Source organism: Octopus sinensis, linkage group LG1 (assembly GCF_006345805.1).
Source record: "Octopus sinensis linkage group LG1, ASM634580v1, whole genome shotgun sequence".
Lineage (NCBI taxonomy): Eukaryota > Metazoa > Mollusca > Cephalopoda > Octopoda > Octopodidae > Octopus > Octopus sinensis.
The window spans coordinates 89,479,114-89,494,636 of record NC_042997.1 but is presented as its reverse complement, the minus strand read 5'-3'; the positions used below and the strand labels follow the sequence as shown (position 1 = coordinate 89,494,636).

The window sequence follows — 15,523 nt, the reverse complement described above, 5'->3', positions numbered from 1 at the left end:
TTGGCAGACCACAGAGGCGGAGAGAAATGTTAGAAGTGCCGATAGACTACTGTTTCAAATGAAACACGCACACACACAAACATATCCATTCCTAATATGTACTCTGTATTTCTAGCAACTCGTAGCAGTTGCCTACATTTTTATGTAGTGTACTTATAACAAATCAAACCCTGTAAATAAATTCCTTTCAAGCATGAATCGGTTTATGTATTTGCTTACATACACACTTAACCACTACACACAGGACTATATATAGATCTTGTTGACTGAACTGTGAAGGTACATAGCCTAATTTTAGGGCATTGCATTCATGATCACATAATCATGGTTTTAATTGCTGCAGTGAGTAGGCGCATTGTGTTCTTGAGCAGAAAAGTTCATTGCATGTTACTCCAGTTCAATCAATAGCCCATTTGGGAAGAATATTGTGATGTCAGTCACTTATATACAATGGAAACCAGGTAACTGCCCTATGAGTCCTTGCACTTGAGACAGTAATGTCCATGAGATTTACTTTTTACTTCAATACACTGAACAATGTAGAGACAGTCAGCTGAATTTAATAAAGCTAGTTCAATGAACTAGATAGTAACAACTACATATGTATATAAACAAACTTACATTTGTTTTTTAGAAGCATTGAATGTGTACCATACAATACAGAAAGAAAGAAATACCACTGGTAAAAGCAATCTCGTTCTACCTTAAAAATTTTCTCTTGTAGGCCCAAAATACAGTGTATTCAACATCTACATCACTGTATTTATCTCAAGAGTTCTCAACAATTTTTTCATCTAGGGACCCCTTTGGTTGCTATTTTATTCTGGTGGACCTCCATAACCATTCAATGTTTAAAAACTAGTTTTATCAAAACTTCTTTCCAAATTTTTATAGTTTTCACACATTAACCTGTGTAGGTTGAACTATGTAAAATGTTAGAGAAAGAAACCTTGCTGTTTCTTGCTGTACATACCAATACATACGTCTAGAGCAAAATTTTTTCAGGAGCCCTTAAAATACAATTGTGTATCTCTGATTTACTATTTTGTTGTGTAAACCTCCAAAAATCTTTTATGGACCCTCAAGAGCCATATGGACCCAAGTTGAGAACCATTGATCTATCTGATAAACATCTTCACTCTGTATCAATCAGGTTGAGTAAAAAGTAAGCAACGTTTTGAACTAAGAATTTGTACTGGATTTTTGCAGAGTTTTCAATTTTTTTTAAACATTTTTTTTTTGCAATTGTCTGATAATACAGACACAGACTTGCCCAAATGCATCAATAAATTAACATTGATATTTTTTCACTGTTGTTACAATCATCTGAAAGGGAACTGTCAATGCACAATATTCAAGCAATTTTGCTATTCAACTTCAAAAAAGGACATAAAGCAGCTGAAATTACTGACAATATCAATGAAACATTTGGTGAGGAAATGACCAGTGAGTGGTCAGCTTGAAAACGGTTTAAATGGTTTTGCAGTGGAGACCTGAGCCTTAAAGATTGTGAGTGTAGTAGATGCCCATCTGTCATCAATGATGATCAATTAAAGACTTGTCATTGAGAAAGATCTACGTAAAACCACTTGAGAACTGGCAAAAGAACTTCAAGTTAGCCAGAAAACTACCTGCAACCATTTGCATGTGATCATAAAATCAAAAATGCTCAACAAATGAGTACCACATGATTTGAATAAAAATCAAAAAATGCACAGGTATGAAATTTGCTTGTTGCTTCTTCTCCATAACCAGACCAATCCATTTCTTGACTGTATTGTAACTTGTGATGAAAAGTGGATTCTGTACAATAATAAAAAAAATTTCTTCTGAGCTCTTCAAAAAGAAGGTTATGATGACTGTTTGGTGGTGTACTGCTGGACTCATCCACTATAACATCTTAAAACCCAGAAAAACCATAATGCAGAAACATATTGCCGTGAAATTGCCAAAATGAATGGAAAACTGCTACTCCTCCATCCCAGACTGATCAACAGAAGAGGGCCAATCATTCTTCATGATAATGCTTGACCATACGTTTTACTAATGATGCTCCAGAAGTTGAGGGAACTTGGCTACTAAGTTCTTCCCCACCCAGCTTATTCCCCAGACCTTTCTCCTACTGACTATCACTTTTTCAAGAACCTTGGCAGTTTCCTGCAAGAGAAGGAGTTCAAAAATCAAACCAACTGAAAGTGCATTCAAAGAGTTCATTAGCTCCAGAACTCCAGATTTTTATGTTACCGGATCAAACAAACATGTAACTCGGCAAAAATGTGTTGATTGTAATGGTACTTACTTTGATGAATAAAAATTTACATATTGTCGAAATATATTGTGATGAATTTCATGTTTCAAAACGTTGCTTACTTTTTACTCATCTTGATATATAGTCGGAGTGTGAGGTGTGAGATGTTTTAGCATAGACATTTTGGCATTGCCTATTTAGAACCACCAACTCAACACTGACATATTTGCCATCAGATGTTCTAATGGTTCTCATTCTCCCACTTTCTCTCTCTCTCTCTCCCTCACCCCTCCTCTCTCTCTCTCTCTCTCTCTCCCTCACCCCTCCTCTCTTTCACTCCTCTTCTCTCTCTCTCACCCTCTTCTCTCTTACCCCTCCACTCTCTCTCTTGCCCCTCCTCTCTCTCTCTTGCCCCTCCTCAGTCTCTCTCTCCTCCTTCCCTTTCTCTTTCTTACTCAATCTATATCCGTAAATTTCTTGTTTACTTTAATTGTCAAAACATACTGTCACCAAAACTAGATGAATGTCCAGTCAGCTATGCCGAATCATCAGCATCCAAACAGCTGTATCTAACTGTCATATTCTGATATAGTCAACATCTAAATTTACATTATTCAGTTTTTCCTTCTCTGCAGTAAGGCTTAAAATAATTGTTGCACAAAAAAATTTTCATTATAATTGGTGCGGGAGTGGCTGTGTGATAAGAAGCTTGCTTCCCAATCACATAGTTCTAGGTTCAATCCCAATGCATGGCACCTTGGGCAATTGTCTTCTACTATAGCTTCAAACCAACCAAAGACTTGTGAGTGGATTTGGTGGACAGAAACTGAAAGAAGCCATGTGTGTGTGTGTGTGTGTGTTAGTCCCCCACCACCACTTGACAATCAGTGCTGGTGTTTTTATATCCCTGTAACTTTGTAACTTAACAGTTCAGCAAAAGAGTCCAATAAAATAAATACCAGGCTTTATAAAAGAATACGTACTGGGATTGATTTGTTCAACTAAAATTCTTCAAGGCAATGCCCCAGCATGGCCACAGGTAAAAGATAAAAGATTAACTACAGAGTGTTTAATTCAATCAACTGAAACAATTCAATCATAAATATTGATAAAAATAAAGATAACAGCAAGCAGGAGTTACTTACAAATAACATTCTTATGGACATACACCACCATAACAATGAGATGAAAGTATTCTCCCAATGTCATCTTATCTATGTAGTTTGATACAGAAATATCAGCAAAGTTAAACATATCGGTCACTTTAGCTATATAATTCAGTTTCCCTGTTATGGTTGGAGTCGTCTGAAATGAAATCTGTGAGGACTGAACTTTCTTCAATTCGATGCACTCATCGCCAAATTTCAGTATGATACTCATAAGAATCTTGTTAGTTTCAGGTAATTCTCTCCAAGGCAACTGTTATAAAAAAAAAATAAGGATAAACAGTGTTAAATATATTACAAGTCACAAAGATTCCACAGATTATATTGATTTTTTTAAGCAAATGTGTGGCTGTGTAGTAAGTTTGTTTCCCAGCCACATTGTTCCAGGTTCAATTCCACCGTGTGATACTTTTGGCAAGTGTCTTCTATTAAAGCTTATGGCCAACCAAAGCGTTGTGAGTAAATTTGGTAGACAGACATTGAAAGAAGCCCATTGTATATATATATAGTATATATAAATCACAGTATGTGTGTGTATATTGACAAACACATACATTTCCACAATTCACAACGATTTTCACCAAACTTTACATACACATTACTTATGTTCCAAGGATAGTCATGCACTATAACATTTTGCCCAGAGCTCCCGCGTAAATGGATAAACTGGGAAAAACGGTTTTACATGGGTTTTTTTCTCATTTGTTGTATGTACATAACTCTTTTATATAAGGTCTTCTATACTTTTCTAATCTATATGTCCATATATTGACATTAGAGAATATTCTTTAGTGGCTTTCACATTTCTTTGATTTATCATTTATTTATGTTGTAATTGTGTATTATTACTTGGTTAGAGAATATCATAAAAGTGAAAGGATTTTGTCTATTTATTTATTTTGACTGTCCACCTGCGATGGTGATTAAATTGACTAGGAACACTGTACACGATGAATATCCAATACCAAACAATCTTAACCTCCATACTAATGGCAAGCTTACCGTTACCTATTCTGAGTTACTTGAAAGGTAATGTTCCCTTCCCTCTCTTCTATTTGTTGATACCTTTGTTTACCTATCAATGCAGTGTTTCGCTTTAAGGATGCTTATTTACCCATCCATTATGATATTTCAAATGCGACATCTTTTCACTGTGAACTGCTAAAAATTCAAAGCAGTATTCATAAACTGAAGTCAAACTCTTCATGTCTTCATTTTTCGTTTCCTGAAGTCAATTTCAGAGTAGTTGTATGCTATAAGCACATAGCAAATATATTCCTTTAACTCTACTTTTTCAAGTAGGTATTGTATTGCCATTTTTGAACATACCAATCATACTCCCCCCCCCCCAAAAAAAATAGCTCCCCTTGCTGTTGAATAAAATAAACTCACAGAGGGAAAGTTTCAACATCTTCCTTCAATTTCCTTATACCATTTATGTGGCTGTTTCTGACAAGAAATTTCTATATTTTGTAGTCATTATCCGTAATCTACTCCCAAAACACTTCAGTAGCTCTACTTTACATCGCTTGCAAACTTATATGTTCTATGATCATTAAAGTGCAATGATCTCCACAATAACCAGCCTTCAATTTGGTTTTCTGTTCCAAAGTTAATTGGAAACATAGATAGCCATGCTACACATAAACCTTCTTGGTAGTTCAATTATTCATCTTTATTCCCTATCTCCTCCTTCTCCATAATAATTTGAACTCAAATATTTCCTCAATTTAACCTTCTCACACCATCTCTGATGAAGGGATATCCATAATATCCCAGAAACAGCTGTAAGACTATTTCCTTATAAATGTCCTGAAAACTCCTCACAGCCTTGGCTTTGTTATCTCATCCTCTCTTATATATGCATGCTAATACACGACCTACATTAGACTCCTCACTTGTGTCACTATTGAACCAAGAGTTTAACTATGGTCTGTCCATAGCAGTTACTTAGCATTACCTGACACTTTGGGTGTTCTGGATACCAATATGTCTCATATATATATCATTCACCACTCCCTATATATATAAAAGCACCGTCCGTTCATGGCCGTTTGCCAGCTCTGTCTGGCACCTGTGCAGGTGGCACGTAAAAAGCACCCACTACACTCACGGAGTGGTTGGCGTTAGGAAGGGCATCCAGCCGTAGAAATACTGCCAGATCTGACTGGGCCTGACGAAGCCTTCCAGCTTCACAGACCCCAGTTGAACCGTCCAACCCATGCTAGCATGGAAAGCAGACGCTAAATGATGATGATGATGATGATGATATATATATATATATATATATTTATATATATATGTATATATATATACATACAGGGTGTGGTGAATAAACTGTCATCTAAATTACACAAAAATGAAAATAGTACTGACATCTCATTTTAACAGATATATTTACCAAAATTACAAAAAAATATCTTGAAATACTAAAGAGTATATTTATTCAATAAAATCGCCATTGGCTTTAACCAAGCCCTCCAGACGACTTTGGAATCTCCTGCAACTCTTCTTGATGGTCTCCTTGTTTAAATGAATGCTGCCATAATCCTTGCCTTCAGTTCATCTTTGGTGTTAGGAGTTTTATTGGTCTCTCGCTCAACTATGCCTAACACATAATAATTCGAGGGGGTAACAGTCTGGGGAATTAGTTGGCCAGATGTTAGGGGTGATGTGGTCACAGAAATTTTCTGACAGCCATGACTGGGTTCTCCTGTTTGCGTGGCATGGTGCAGAGTCTTGTTGCCAGACATAAGGTCTTCCAGCAGCCACCTTCTTGACCCAGGGCAGCACTACCTCCTCCAGGCACTTGATGTAGGCCTCCGTGTTGAGTCTGAGGCCATGTGGAAAGATGAATGGAGGCATGACGTCGCCATCACTGGATGTTTGGTTTTTATCATTCTCGGTATATGTCCTCAGATTGCACTCTCCTCAAATTGACATGCAAACACTGAAATGTTCTTATTGGAGCTTCTGGTGTGAATGCCAAGCAGCACAGCATGTTGTTTGCAAATTTCTGGCAGAGTGAATTGTGTCATGATGCTGTTTTTCTCACAGACACTGCCCAGCTGACCCTACGATACTGTGTAGTCAACAAAATCAAAAATGAACAATATGTATGCACAAAATTAAAAATTTAAAATGGCAACAATTTACCCATCGCACACTGTATGTGTATGTGTGTGTGTGTGTCTTTGTGTCCATGTTTATTGCCCCATCCACCACTTGACAACTGGTGTTGGTGTGTTTTGCTCCCATAACTTAGCAGTTTGCCAAAAGAGAATGATAGAATAAATACCAGTACTTTAAAAAAAATAAGTGCTGGGGTTGATTCATTTGACTAAAAACTCTTCAAGGCAGTGCCCCAGCATAGCCACAGTCTAATGACTGGAACAAGTAAAAGATAAAAGATAAATGTGCCTGTGCACATATATATATATACTCAATGATAGATTTGAGACATGGTGAGGCCCTAAACTATATAAAAATTTGATAGTTCCTTGTTAAAAGCTAACAGTTGATGATCTCACAAAAAGAAAAGGAAACAAGTTTTCATTAATTTTCCCTAAGGCAATGAGCAAGCAGAATCAATAGCACGCTGGACAAAATATTTAGCATCATTCCAGCTTTTTGTTCTGAGTTCAAATTCTGCTGAGGTCACCTTTACCTTTCGTGCATTCGGGGTTGATAAAATAAGTACCAGTGATCATTGGGGTTGATATTATCAACTACCCTCTCCCCATAAAAATTTCAGGTTTTATATCTATACTAGAAAGTATTATTTTGAGGCTCTAAATGGTTGTGAGCTGGCAGAGTCATTAGCATGTTGGACAAAATGCTGAGCTGCATTTTTTCTGGTTCTTTACATTTTGGGTTTAAATTCTACCAAGGACAACTTTGCTTTCATCTTTTGTTCTATCCTTGATAGAATAAAGTTCCAGTCAAGTAGTGAGATAAATGTAATCAACTTGCCCTCTCCCCTCAAAATTGTGGGGCGGAATTCTGGTTTAAGCACCTTATTATAACCTATCATAACTTTTTTTGAATTTTCAGAAAATTTTTGTGAATTTGTGTTCCACACATGGGAATTTATAAGATTTTGGAAAAAATATTTCTTTTAATTTTTCAAAATTTTTCCTTTAAAATCAGAGTTTAAAAAACAGACAGTCTGAAATTTTTGACTTAAATCCCAGCAATGGACCATTGTATGTTTATGGGGAGAAAGATATTGAAAAACATCAATATGTCAGAATGACAAAGAAACAAGGAAGGTATCAGGTAGTCATCAGATGTTCTAAGAATAACAGTTAAATATCTCTCAAATTACACAAATTAATTTTTTTTTTTGCATAATCGTATGAATTCCATGTGTAGAATACAAATTTGCAAACATTTTCTAAAAATTAAAAAAATTAAAAAGTTATGAGGGGGTTATATGGGGTGCTTAAACCAGAATTCCACCAACTGCCTTATGCCAAAATATAAGACAATTATTTTGAGGCTCTAGGCTCTAGCCTGTTTAATCCTGAAATTAATCCTTTAGTATTCAGATTACTTTGTCAAATGTAATACTTATTTATTCACATTGTGTTGAATTAATCATACATTATTTTTTTGCTTTGAGATTTCGATGATGTGATTCTATATTTTTAGAATGACATTGTAGGGGAGGTGTGGGAGGCCAGTTATGGCCACTTTGGGCTGGTTATAGCTGGTTTAAATGCTAAAAGATTAAATTTCATAGCTATTCCAGTAATGATACTAAATATCTATCAAAAAATAGAACTGGTATTTTCTGATTGTCATGTTGCTGCAATAAACTTGACATATCTCAACAAAAAATAATTTCAAGCATGACATTCCTCAACAAAAATTGATTGGTATATAAAACTGCTTTTCACAGCTAAAGGTAATGAAATTTTGAGTGGATGTATCAGATTTCTACAGGAAAAGGGTTAACTTATCCATCTATCCAGCCCTGTATGTATAGATCTTTTGTATAAGATCTTTGTATAAGTATACATGCATGTCTGTGTTTGTATGTATGTGTATTTGAATATGTATACATGTGTGGGTGTTTTTTTTTAAGGTAGAAAAGAAAGGGTTGTATCCATGGCTATTATAGGCCCTCTCAAATTGGTAAAATTGACATATGTATTTGTATGTATTCGTTTGCATATGTGATGTTTGTATTCATTTGTATGTGTATGTGTTTGGTATTTGTATGTACTCATTTGTATTTGTGTGTGTTTGCATATATTCATTTGTATGTGTATGTGTGTTTGCACATATACATTTTGTGTGAGTGCAAGTATGTGTTTATGTATGTGCATATGTATATGTATATATTCAATGTATGTGTACATATATGTTCGTAAGTAAGTGTGCATGCATTTCTATGTATTTATTATATATATGAATATACAATAGATGTATCTGTGTGTATGCATGCATGTTCATGCTTATGTGATGTATGTAAATCTCATTGAAGAATATATATATATATGAATTACATTTTTATCTGTTCCTTTCTGCAATACAGATTGTTGGAAGTCCAATTTGAAACAAACATCAGAGATTTGAATTGATAACCCCTTATTGGACAGTTTACTGAAATCAATAAATAGATTGGAAAGTTCAGTGGTAGGTTTTATGTCCAATTTATGTGTCTTCTTGGTCAAGTCAGTGATGGATTTAGAAGACTGTTCACTCATTATACCAGCAGTTGCTGCTATGTCACCTCCTGAGACACCTCTGAAAAGAAAATCGTATTGACATTATAAAAAAAAACAATTGGAGAGAGAAAAGAGAAAGGGAATCATTAACAGAGTTTGAACTACTTGTCTGTTGCTTACCGTTGACCATGCTACCAACTACACAATATGAGATTCCTGAACATTATGGCTCGAAGCTTTTTGATGTATGTCAGCCTTACATAGGCTTCCTACAGGGTCTACAGGCATCAGACTCCAAGTCATAGAAATCAACTATCTTCAGGTTAGTTGTTATTGTCTCCTTGAGGCCAAAAGAATTCAGGGTGAGGATTAAGGTCTTTCCTAATCCTATCAAGGGCATGGCCCTTCACCCTCATCAATATTGCCAAATTATTGTCTCTCTGTAGAGGCCAAAACTAGTTGAGGGGAATTTCTTCTAAAGTAAATCCAGGATGAAAAAGCCAATAAGGTCACACATATCAGCATTGTTGAAGACACCCATAGCTACATCAAAGGAGCCTTCTGGGTCAATGCATTTGACCCAGACTGATCCCTTATTGAAGAGCAAGGTTTATTTCTGACATGCATGATAATATCTATATTTTCACCCCTACACAGGCATCAATCCCACCCCACTTTTGCTGACTACCACAACTCACTCAAAGTTTATTGGGAGGCAAGGAATATAATGTAAAAGGCCAGTGACACATAAAAGACACCAGGTACACTCTGTGGTGTGGTTGGTGTTAGGAAGGACATCCAGCCATAGAAACCAAGCTAAAACAGACGTAGTCTGGTGCAGCTCTCCAGCTTACTAGTTTAGTCAAACATCTAACCCATGCCAGCATGGATAACAGATGCTAAATGATGATGATGATGGATCCTTCTCTTGATTGTCTCCTGCAACATCGGTTCATCTTTATCGCAGCACTTACAAACCGGATGTAACATTTCCTCACCTCCAGCAACAGAGAGCAGTCACCACTTTTCTGATACTGGCTGTCTCGGATAAACACAGGTATTAGATAAACTGATTACCTAATATTGTGAGTGAAACTGATTGGTAAGATCAGCTATAATGGATCTATAATACTGCATACTTATATAAATATCATCATCATCATCATCGTCGTTTAACGTCCGTTCTCCATGCTAGCATGGATGGACGGTTCGACCGGGGTTCTGGGAAGCCAGAAGGCTGCACCAGGCTCCAGTCTAATCTGGCAATGTTTCTACAGCTGGATGCCCTTCCTAACGCCAACCACTCCGTGAGTGTAGTGGGTGCTTTTTACGTGCCACCTGCACAGGTGCCAGGCGGGGCTGGCAACGGCCACGGTCAGATTGGTGTATTTTATGTGCCACCGGCACGGAAGCCAGTCGAGGCGGTGCTGGCATCGGCCACGAGTCGGATAGTGCTTTTTACATACCACCAGACCAGGGATCCTGGCTGGTTCAATTCGATTTCGATTTCGCTTGCCCCAACATGTCCTCACAAGCAAAGGGGGTTGGCATGGGTGCCTGTCGTACAGTCGCATTGGAGTATTTTACGTGCCACGGCCACGAGTCGGATAGTGCTTTTTACATACCACCAGACCAGGGATCCTGGCTGGTTCAATTCGATTTCGATTTCGCTTGCCCCAACATGTCTTCACAAGCAAAGGGGGTTGGCATGGGTGCCTGTCGTACGGTCGCATTGGAGTATTTTACGTGCCACGGCCACGAGTCGGATAGTGCTTTTTACGTACCACCAGGCCAGGGATCCTGGCTGGTTCAATTCGGTTTCGATTTCGATTTCGCTTGCCCCAACATGTCTTCGCAAGCATGGGGGGTTGGCATGGGTGTCTGTCGTCGGATGAGGTTCTATATCGACTTCGCTTGCCTCAACCGGTCTTTGTGTCCAAGGGAGGAAAGGCATTCATAAGTGGGCTGGGCTCACTTGTCCTGCCTGGTCTTCTCACGTACAGAATATTTCCAAAGGTCTCAGTCTCTGGTCATTTCCTCAGTGAGGCCTAAATTTCGAAGGTCATGCTTCACCACCTCGTCCCAGGTTTTCCTGGGTCTACCTCTTCCACGGGTTCCCTCAACTGCCAGGGATTGGCACTTTCTCACACACCTATCTTCATCCATTCTCGCCACATGACCATACCAGCGCAATCGTCTCTCTTGCACACCACAACTGATGCTTCTTAGGTACAACATTTCTCTCAAGGTGCTAACGCTCTGTCGAGTATGTACACTGACATTACACATCCATCGGAGCATACTGGCTTCATTCCTCACGAGCTTACGCATGTCCTCAGCAGTCACGGCCCATGTTTCGCTGCCATGTAGCATGGCTGTTCGTACACACGCATCATACAGTCTGCCTTTTACTCTGAGCGAGAGGCCTTTAGTCACCAGCAGAGGTAAGAGCTCCCTAAACTTTGCCCAGGCTATTCTTATTCTAGCAGTTACACTTTCAGCGCACCCACCCCCACTACTGACTTGGTCACCTAGATAACGGAAGCTATCAACTACTTCTAGTTTTTCCCCCTGGAAAGTGACGGAAGTTGTTTTCTGCAGATTTTCGGAGGTTAATGCTCCCGAGCATCTGCCACATACAAAAACTATCTTCCCAGTTAGCCTACCTTTGACATTGCTGCACCTCTTATGTGTCCATAGCTTACACTGGGTACATCTTATAGAGTTTCTACCTACACCTTTTCTACAGATCGAGCAGGGCCATCTTCCTGAAGATATTTGTGGATTGTCTACCTTTCTACTTATTAGTACTTTGGTTTTAGCTAGGTTGACTCTAAGGCCCCTTGATTCTAAACCCTCCTTCCACACCTGGAACTTCTCCTCCAGTTCTGATAGTGACTCAGCAATAAGAGCAAGGTCGTCAGCATAGAGGAGCTCCCAGGGACAGCCTGTCTTGAATTCCTCCGTAATTGCCTGGAGTACTATGATAAATAGGAGGGGGCTGAGTACTGAACCCTGGTGGACCCCAACCTCTACTTTGAATTCTTCTGTGTACATGTTGCCAACCCTAACCTTACTTACGGCATCTCTGTACATGGCTTGCACAGTCCTCACCAGCCATTCATCTATCCCTAGTTTCCTCATTGACCACCAGATAAGGGATCGGGGGACCCTATCAAAAGCTTTCTCCATGTCAACGAAAGCCAGGTACAGGGGCTTATCTTTGGCTAGGTATTTCTCCTGCAGCTGCCTTACCAGGAATATAGCATCAGTGGTACTTTTCCCTGGCACGAACCCAAACTGCATCTCATCTAAACTAACTCTCTCTCTAATTAGTTGGGCTATGACCCTCTCCGTAACCTTCATTACTTGATCCAACAGCTTGATACCTCTGTAATTATTTGTATCTAGGGCATCACCTTTACCTTTGTAGCAGTTGACTAGTATGCTGCTGCACCAGTCATTGGGTATGACTCCTTCGTGTATCACCTGGTTGACTATACGGGTGACTAGGTTATAGCCGACACTGCCAGATATTTTGAGCATCTCTGCAGTAATTCCTGATGGGCCTGGGGCTTTCCCTGTCTTCATGCTTCTAATTGCCTTAGCTACCACGGAACTATCAACTCGGATAGCTGGTCCCTCTGTAGGGTCAACATTCGGCAGACTCTCTTTATCCCATTCATTTTCCTCATTCAGTAACCTTTCATAGTGGCGTCTCCAAGCTTCTCTCTTTGCATCCTCATTTAGCGCAAGTGAACCATCCTCCATGCGAACACATTTCTCTCCTACCACATCACGATTCTCTCTCACACACTGTCTTGCAACACGAAATACCTCAAGTCTTTCATCCTCACGGCGCAGGACATTGGCAAATTTTCTCTTATCTGCTTCCCCTCTGGCTAGATAGACCTGTCTCCTAGCTTCCCTTCTGGCAGTCTGATACCCTTCCCTGCTACCACCGTTCTTCCAGGCCTTCCAAGCCTGTTTCTTTTGTCTAATAGCCCTGTCAACAATATTGTTCCACCACCACGTTATTTTGGGTCTTAAGGGGACTTTGCACCAGCCACAGATCTGGTCAGCGGCTTTCAGCAGGTTGTCCCTCAGAAACGTCCAGTTGTCTTCTACCCCATGTGTAGCTATACCCCCTTCCACTTCGTCAAAGGCTTCAAGTAACATATCTCTAAATCTCTGTCCATTCGCAGGGGCTTTAAGCTTCCAGACCCTTCTTCTCCATGTTGGTCGTCTTCTAGTCGCCCTCTTAGTCCTAATCCTAAAGTCACTAACTACCAGTCTATGTTGTGGGGTGCATTCTTCGCCTGGGAAGGTTTTGGCATTTATAAGCAGCCATCTTTCCCTTTTTCTGGCAAGGATGTAGTCGATTTGGCTAGTATGCCGGCCCGATCGGTAGGTGACCAGGTGGCTTGTTGGTTTCCTGAAGTTAGTGTTGCAGACCATAAGACTATTCGCATCGCAGAACTCCAGCAGCCTGGTTCCCTCCTCGTTGCGGGAACCATAACCGTAGCCTCCATGTACGCCATGGAAGCCCCCAGCATGTCGTCCAACATGCCCATTGAAATCACCAGCCACAAAGAGAAGGTCCCTGTTGTTCGTCGATGAGGTGGTCTGCAGTAGGGTGTCATAGAAACTGTCTTTCTGTCCATCGGGTAGCCCTGGCTGAGGGGCATAGGCCGATATAATGGTTGCTAATCTATTATGAAGCACTATTCTAATCTTAAGTATTCTGTCACTTACTCTGATTACCTCAATTACTCTATCTATCCATTTCTCAGCGATAAGTATACCCACGCCACCAATATATATATATATATATATATATATACATATACATATATATATATATATAAATGAGGGTGAAAAATTGATATTAATTTAATACCATTAATTTAACACCGAGTGGCTTAGCACAAAAAACTACGGAGAAAATAAAAATTTATACATAAATTATTAGAGAGTTAACCACTATGATAACGATAGTAAAGCCACAGAAAAAGATGTTTCCAACTAGAAGTAACATACATTTAACGGAAGGAAAGTGAAATATAATGAATAAATAGATTGACCCTGAACAAATTGTTATATATATAACGAATAAATAGATTGACCCTGAACAAATTTTCTGTGGCTTTACTATCGGGGCTATTTTTAGCACTAGAGTTATCCACATAGTGGTTATATATATATATATATATATATATATATATATATATATATATATATATATATATATATATACATATATATACACACACACACATACACATGCTCACACATGCACACACACACACACACACATGCATTTCATATTGTATGCATATTGTCTTTGTTTCATTTTTCTGAGCAGAAAATGCATAGTAGTGCTTATTGCTGTAGTAGGAGTATTTAGAGTTATTGTTGTTGCTGCTTCATCATAGGTCAGTCCTATTTGATCAAACTTATGATCAAAGGTGTTCCACAAGTGACCACTCCCTCTATCTCCAAGATGACATTATCTAATGTGTGCTTTTTTTTGAAAACAGTGCTATGTGATTTGAGGGATACATGGTGTCCTATTTCTAGTAGGGTGAGTGACCACATAGAGGCTGCCTCATTGGCTAGAAGCACTTGACTGGCTGGTTGCTTGGTTGGTTATCTCTTTGCTATCATATTATCATTATTCTATTGTTATCATATTGCTATCATATCATTGTCTACTGCTATCCCAGAGAGAGGGGTGAGGGAGAGAGGGAGAGAGATGGATGAGGGAGAGAGGGAGAGAGGGGGAGAGAGTGGGAAAGAGAGAGGGAGAGAGTGGGAAAGAGAGAGGGAGAGAGAGGGAGAGAGGGGAGAGAGGGAAAGAGAGTGGGGGGAGAGAGAGACAGACAGACAGAGATTATATTACTGAGGTGAACATCTGTTGAGGCTGGCAATATCATGCAAGCTGGTGCTGCCTTTAATAACTGCAAGGTAAGCCCGCTGGATATCAAGAGTAAGAAGATGAAAGGTCTGTGAAACAAAAACCTACAACAGAAGAGAAAAGATTAGAAAATTATCTTTAAGAATGTGACGGATATACCTCATTAGTCAGAACAAAAATTATTTGTTAAAATTATTTAAAGTTACATTATCATCATCATAATCTTCAGTATTTTAATGTCCATTTTCTGACAATGAATTGTTTATTGTTATATATTACTTAGACTCAGGTCAATCTTCATTCAAGAGAATTATGGCCAAAGGCCTTTCAGCCATGTCCATCCCATCTTTTTGTGAACTAACATAGTTTACATAGGATCACATTATCCAATGTTCTTTTTTTATAAGGTAGCACAATGTGAAGTGAAGTGAAGAAGATTTGGCTGTTATTTCTAGCTGGTTGATCAATTACATAGATGCTTCAAAGGCTTGGCCATTCTGACATGGATTGGATGGAG

The 15,523-nt window shown here is 38.9% G+C and overlaps 1 protein-coding gene across 2 annotated transcripts in view; it reads right to left on the bottom strand.

The window, feature by feature from the left end:
- The window catches only part of LOC115211485, a 114,778-nt gene that overhangs the window by 53,530 nt on the left and 45,725 nt on the right, over positions 1 to 15,523 (bottom strand). For both annotated transcript variants that reach the window (XM_036502691.1, XM_029780120.2), the window contains exons 12-14: positions 14,992 to 15,110; positions 8,928 to 9,168; positions 3,394 to 3,667 (exon numbers count right to left, since the gene is read on the bottom strand). In XM_036502691.1, the coding sequence (XP_036358584.1) occupies positions 3,394 to 3,667; positions 8,928 to 9,168; positions 14,992 to 15,110 (634 nt within the window). The remainder of the gene's footprint in view (positions 1 to 3,393; positions 3,668 to 8,927; positions 9,169 to 14,991; positions 15,111 to 15,523) is intronic.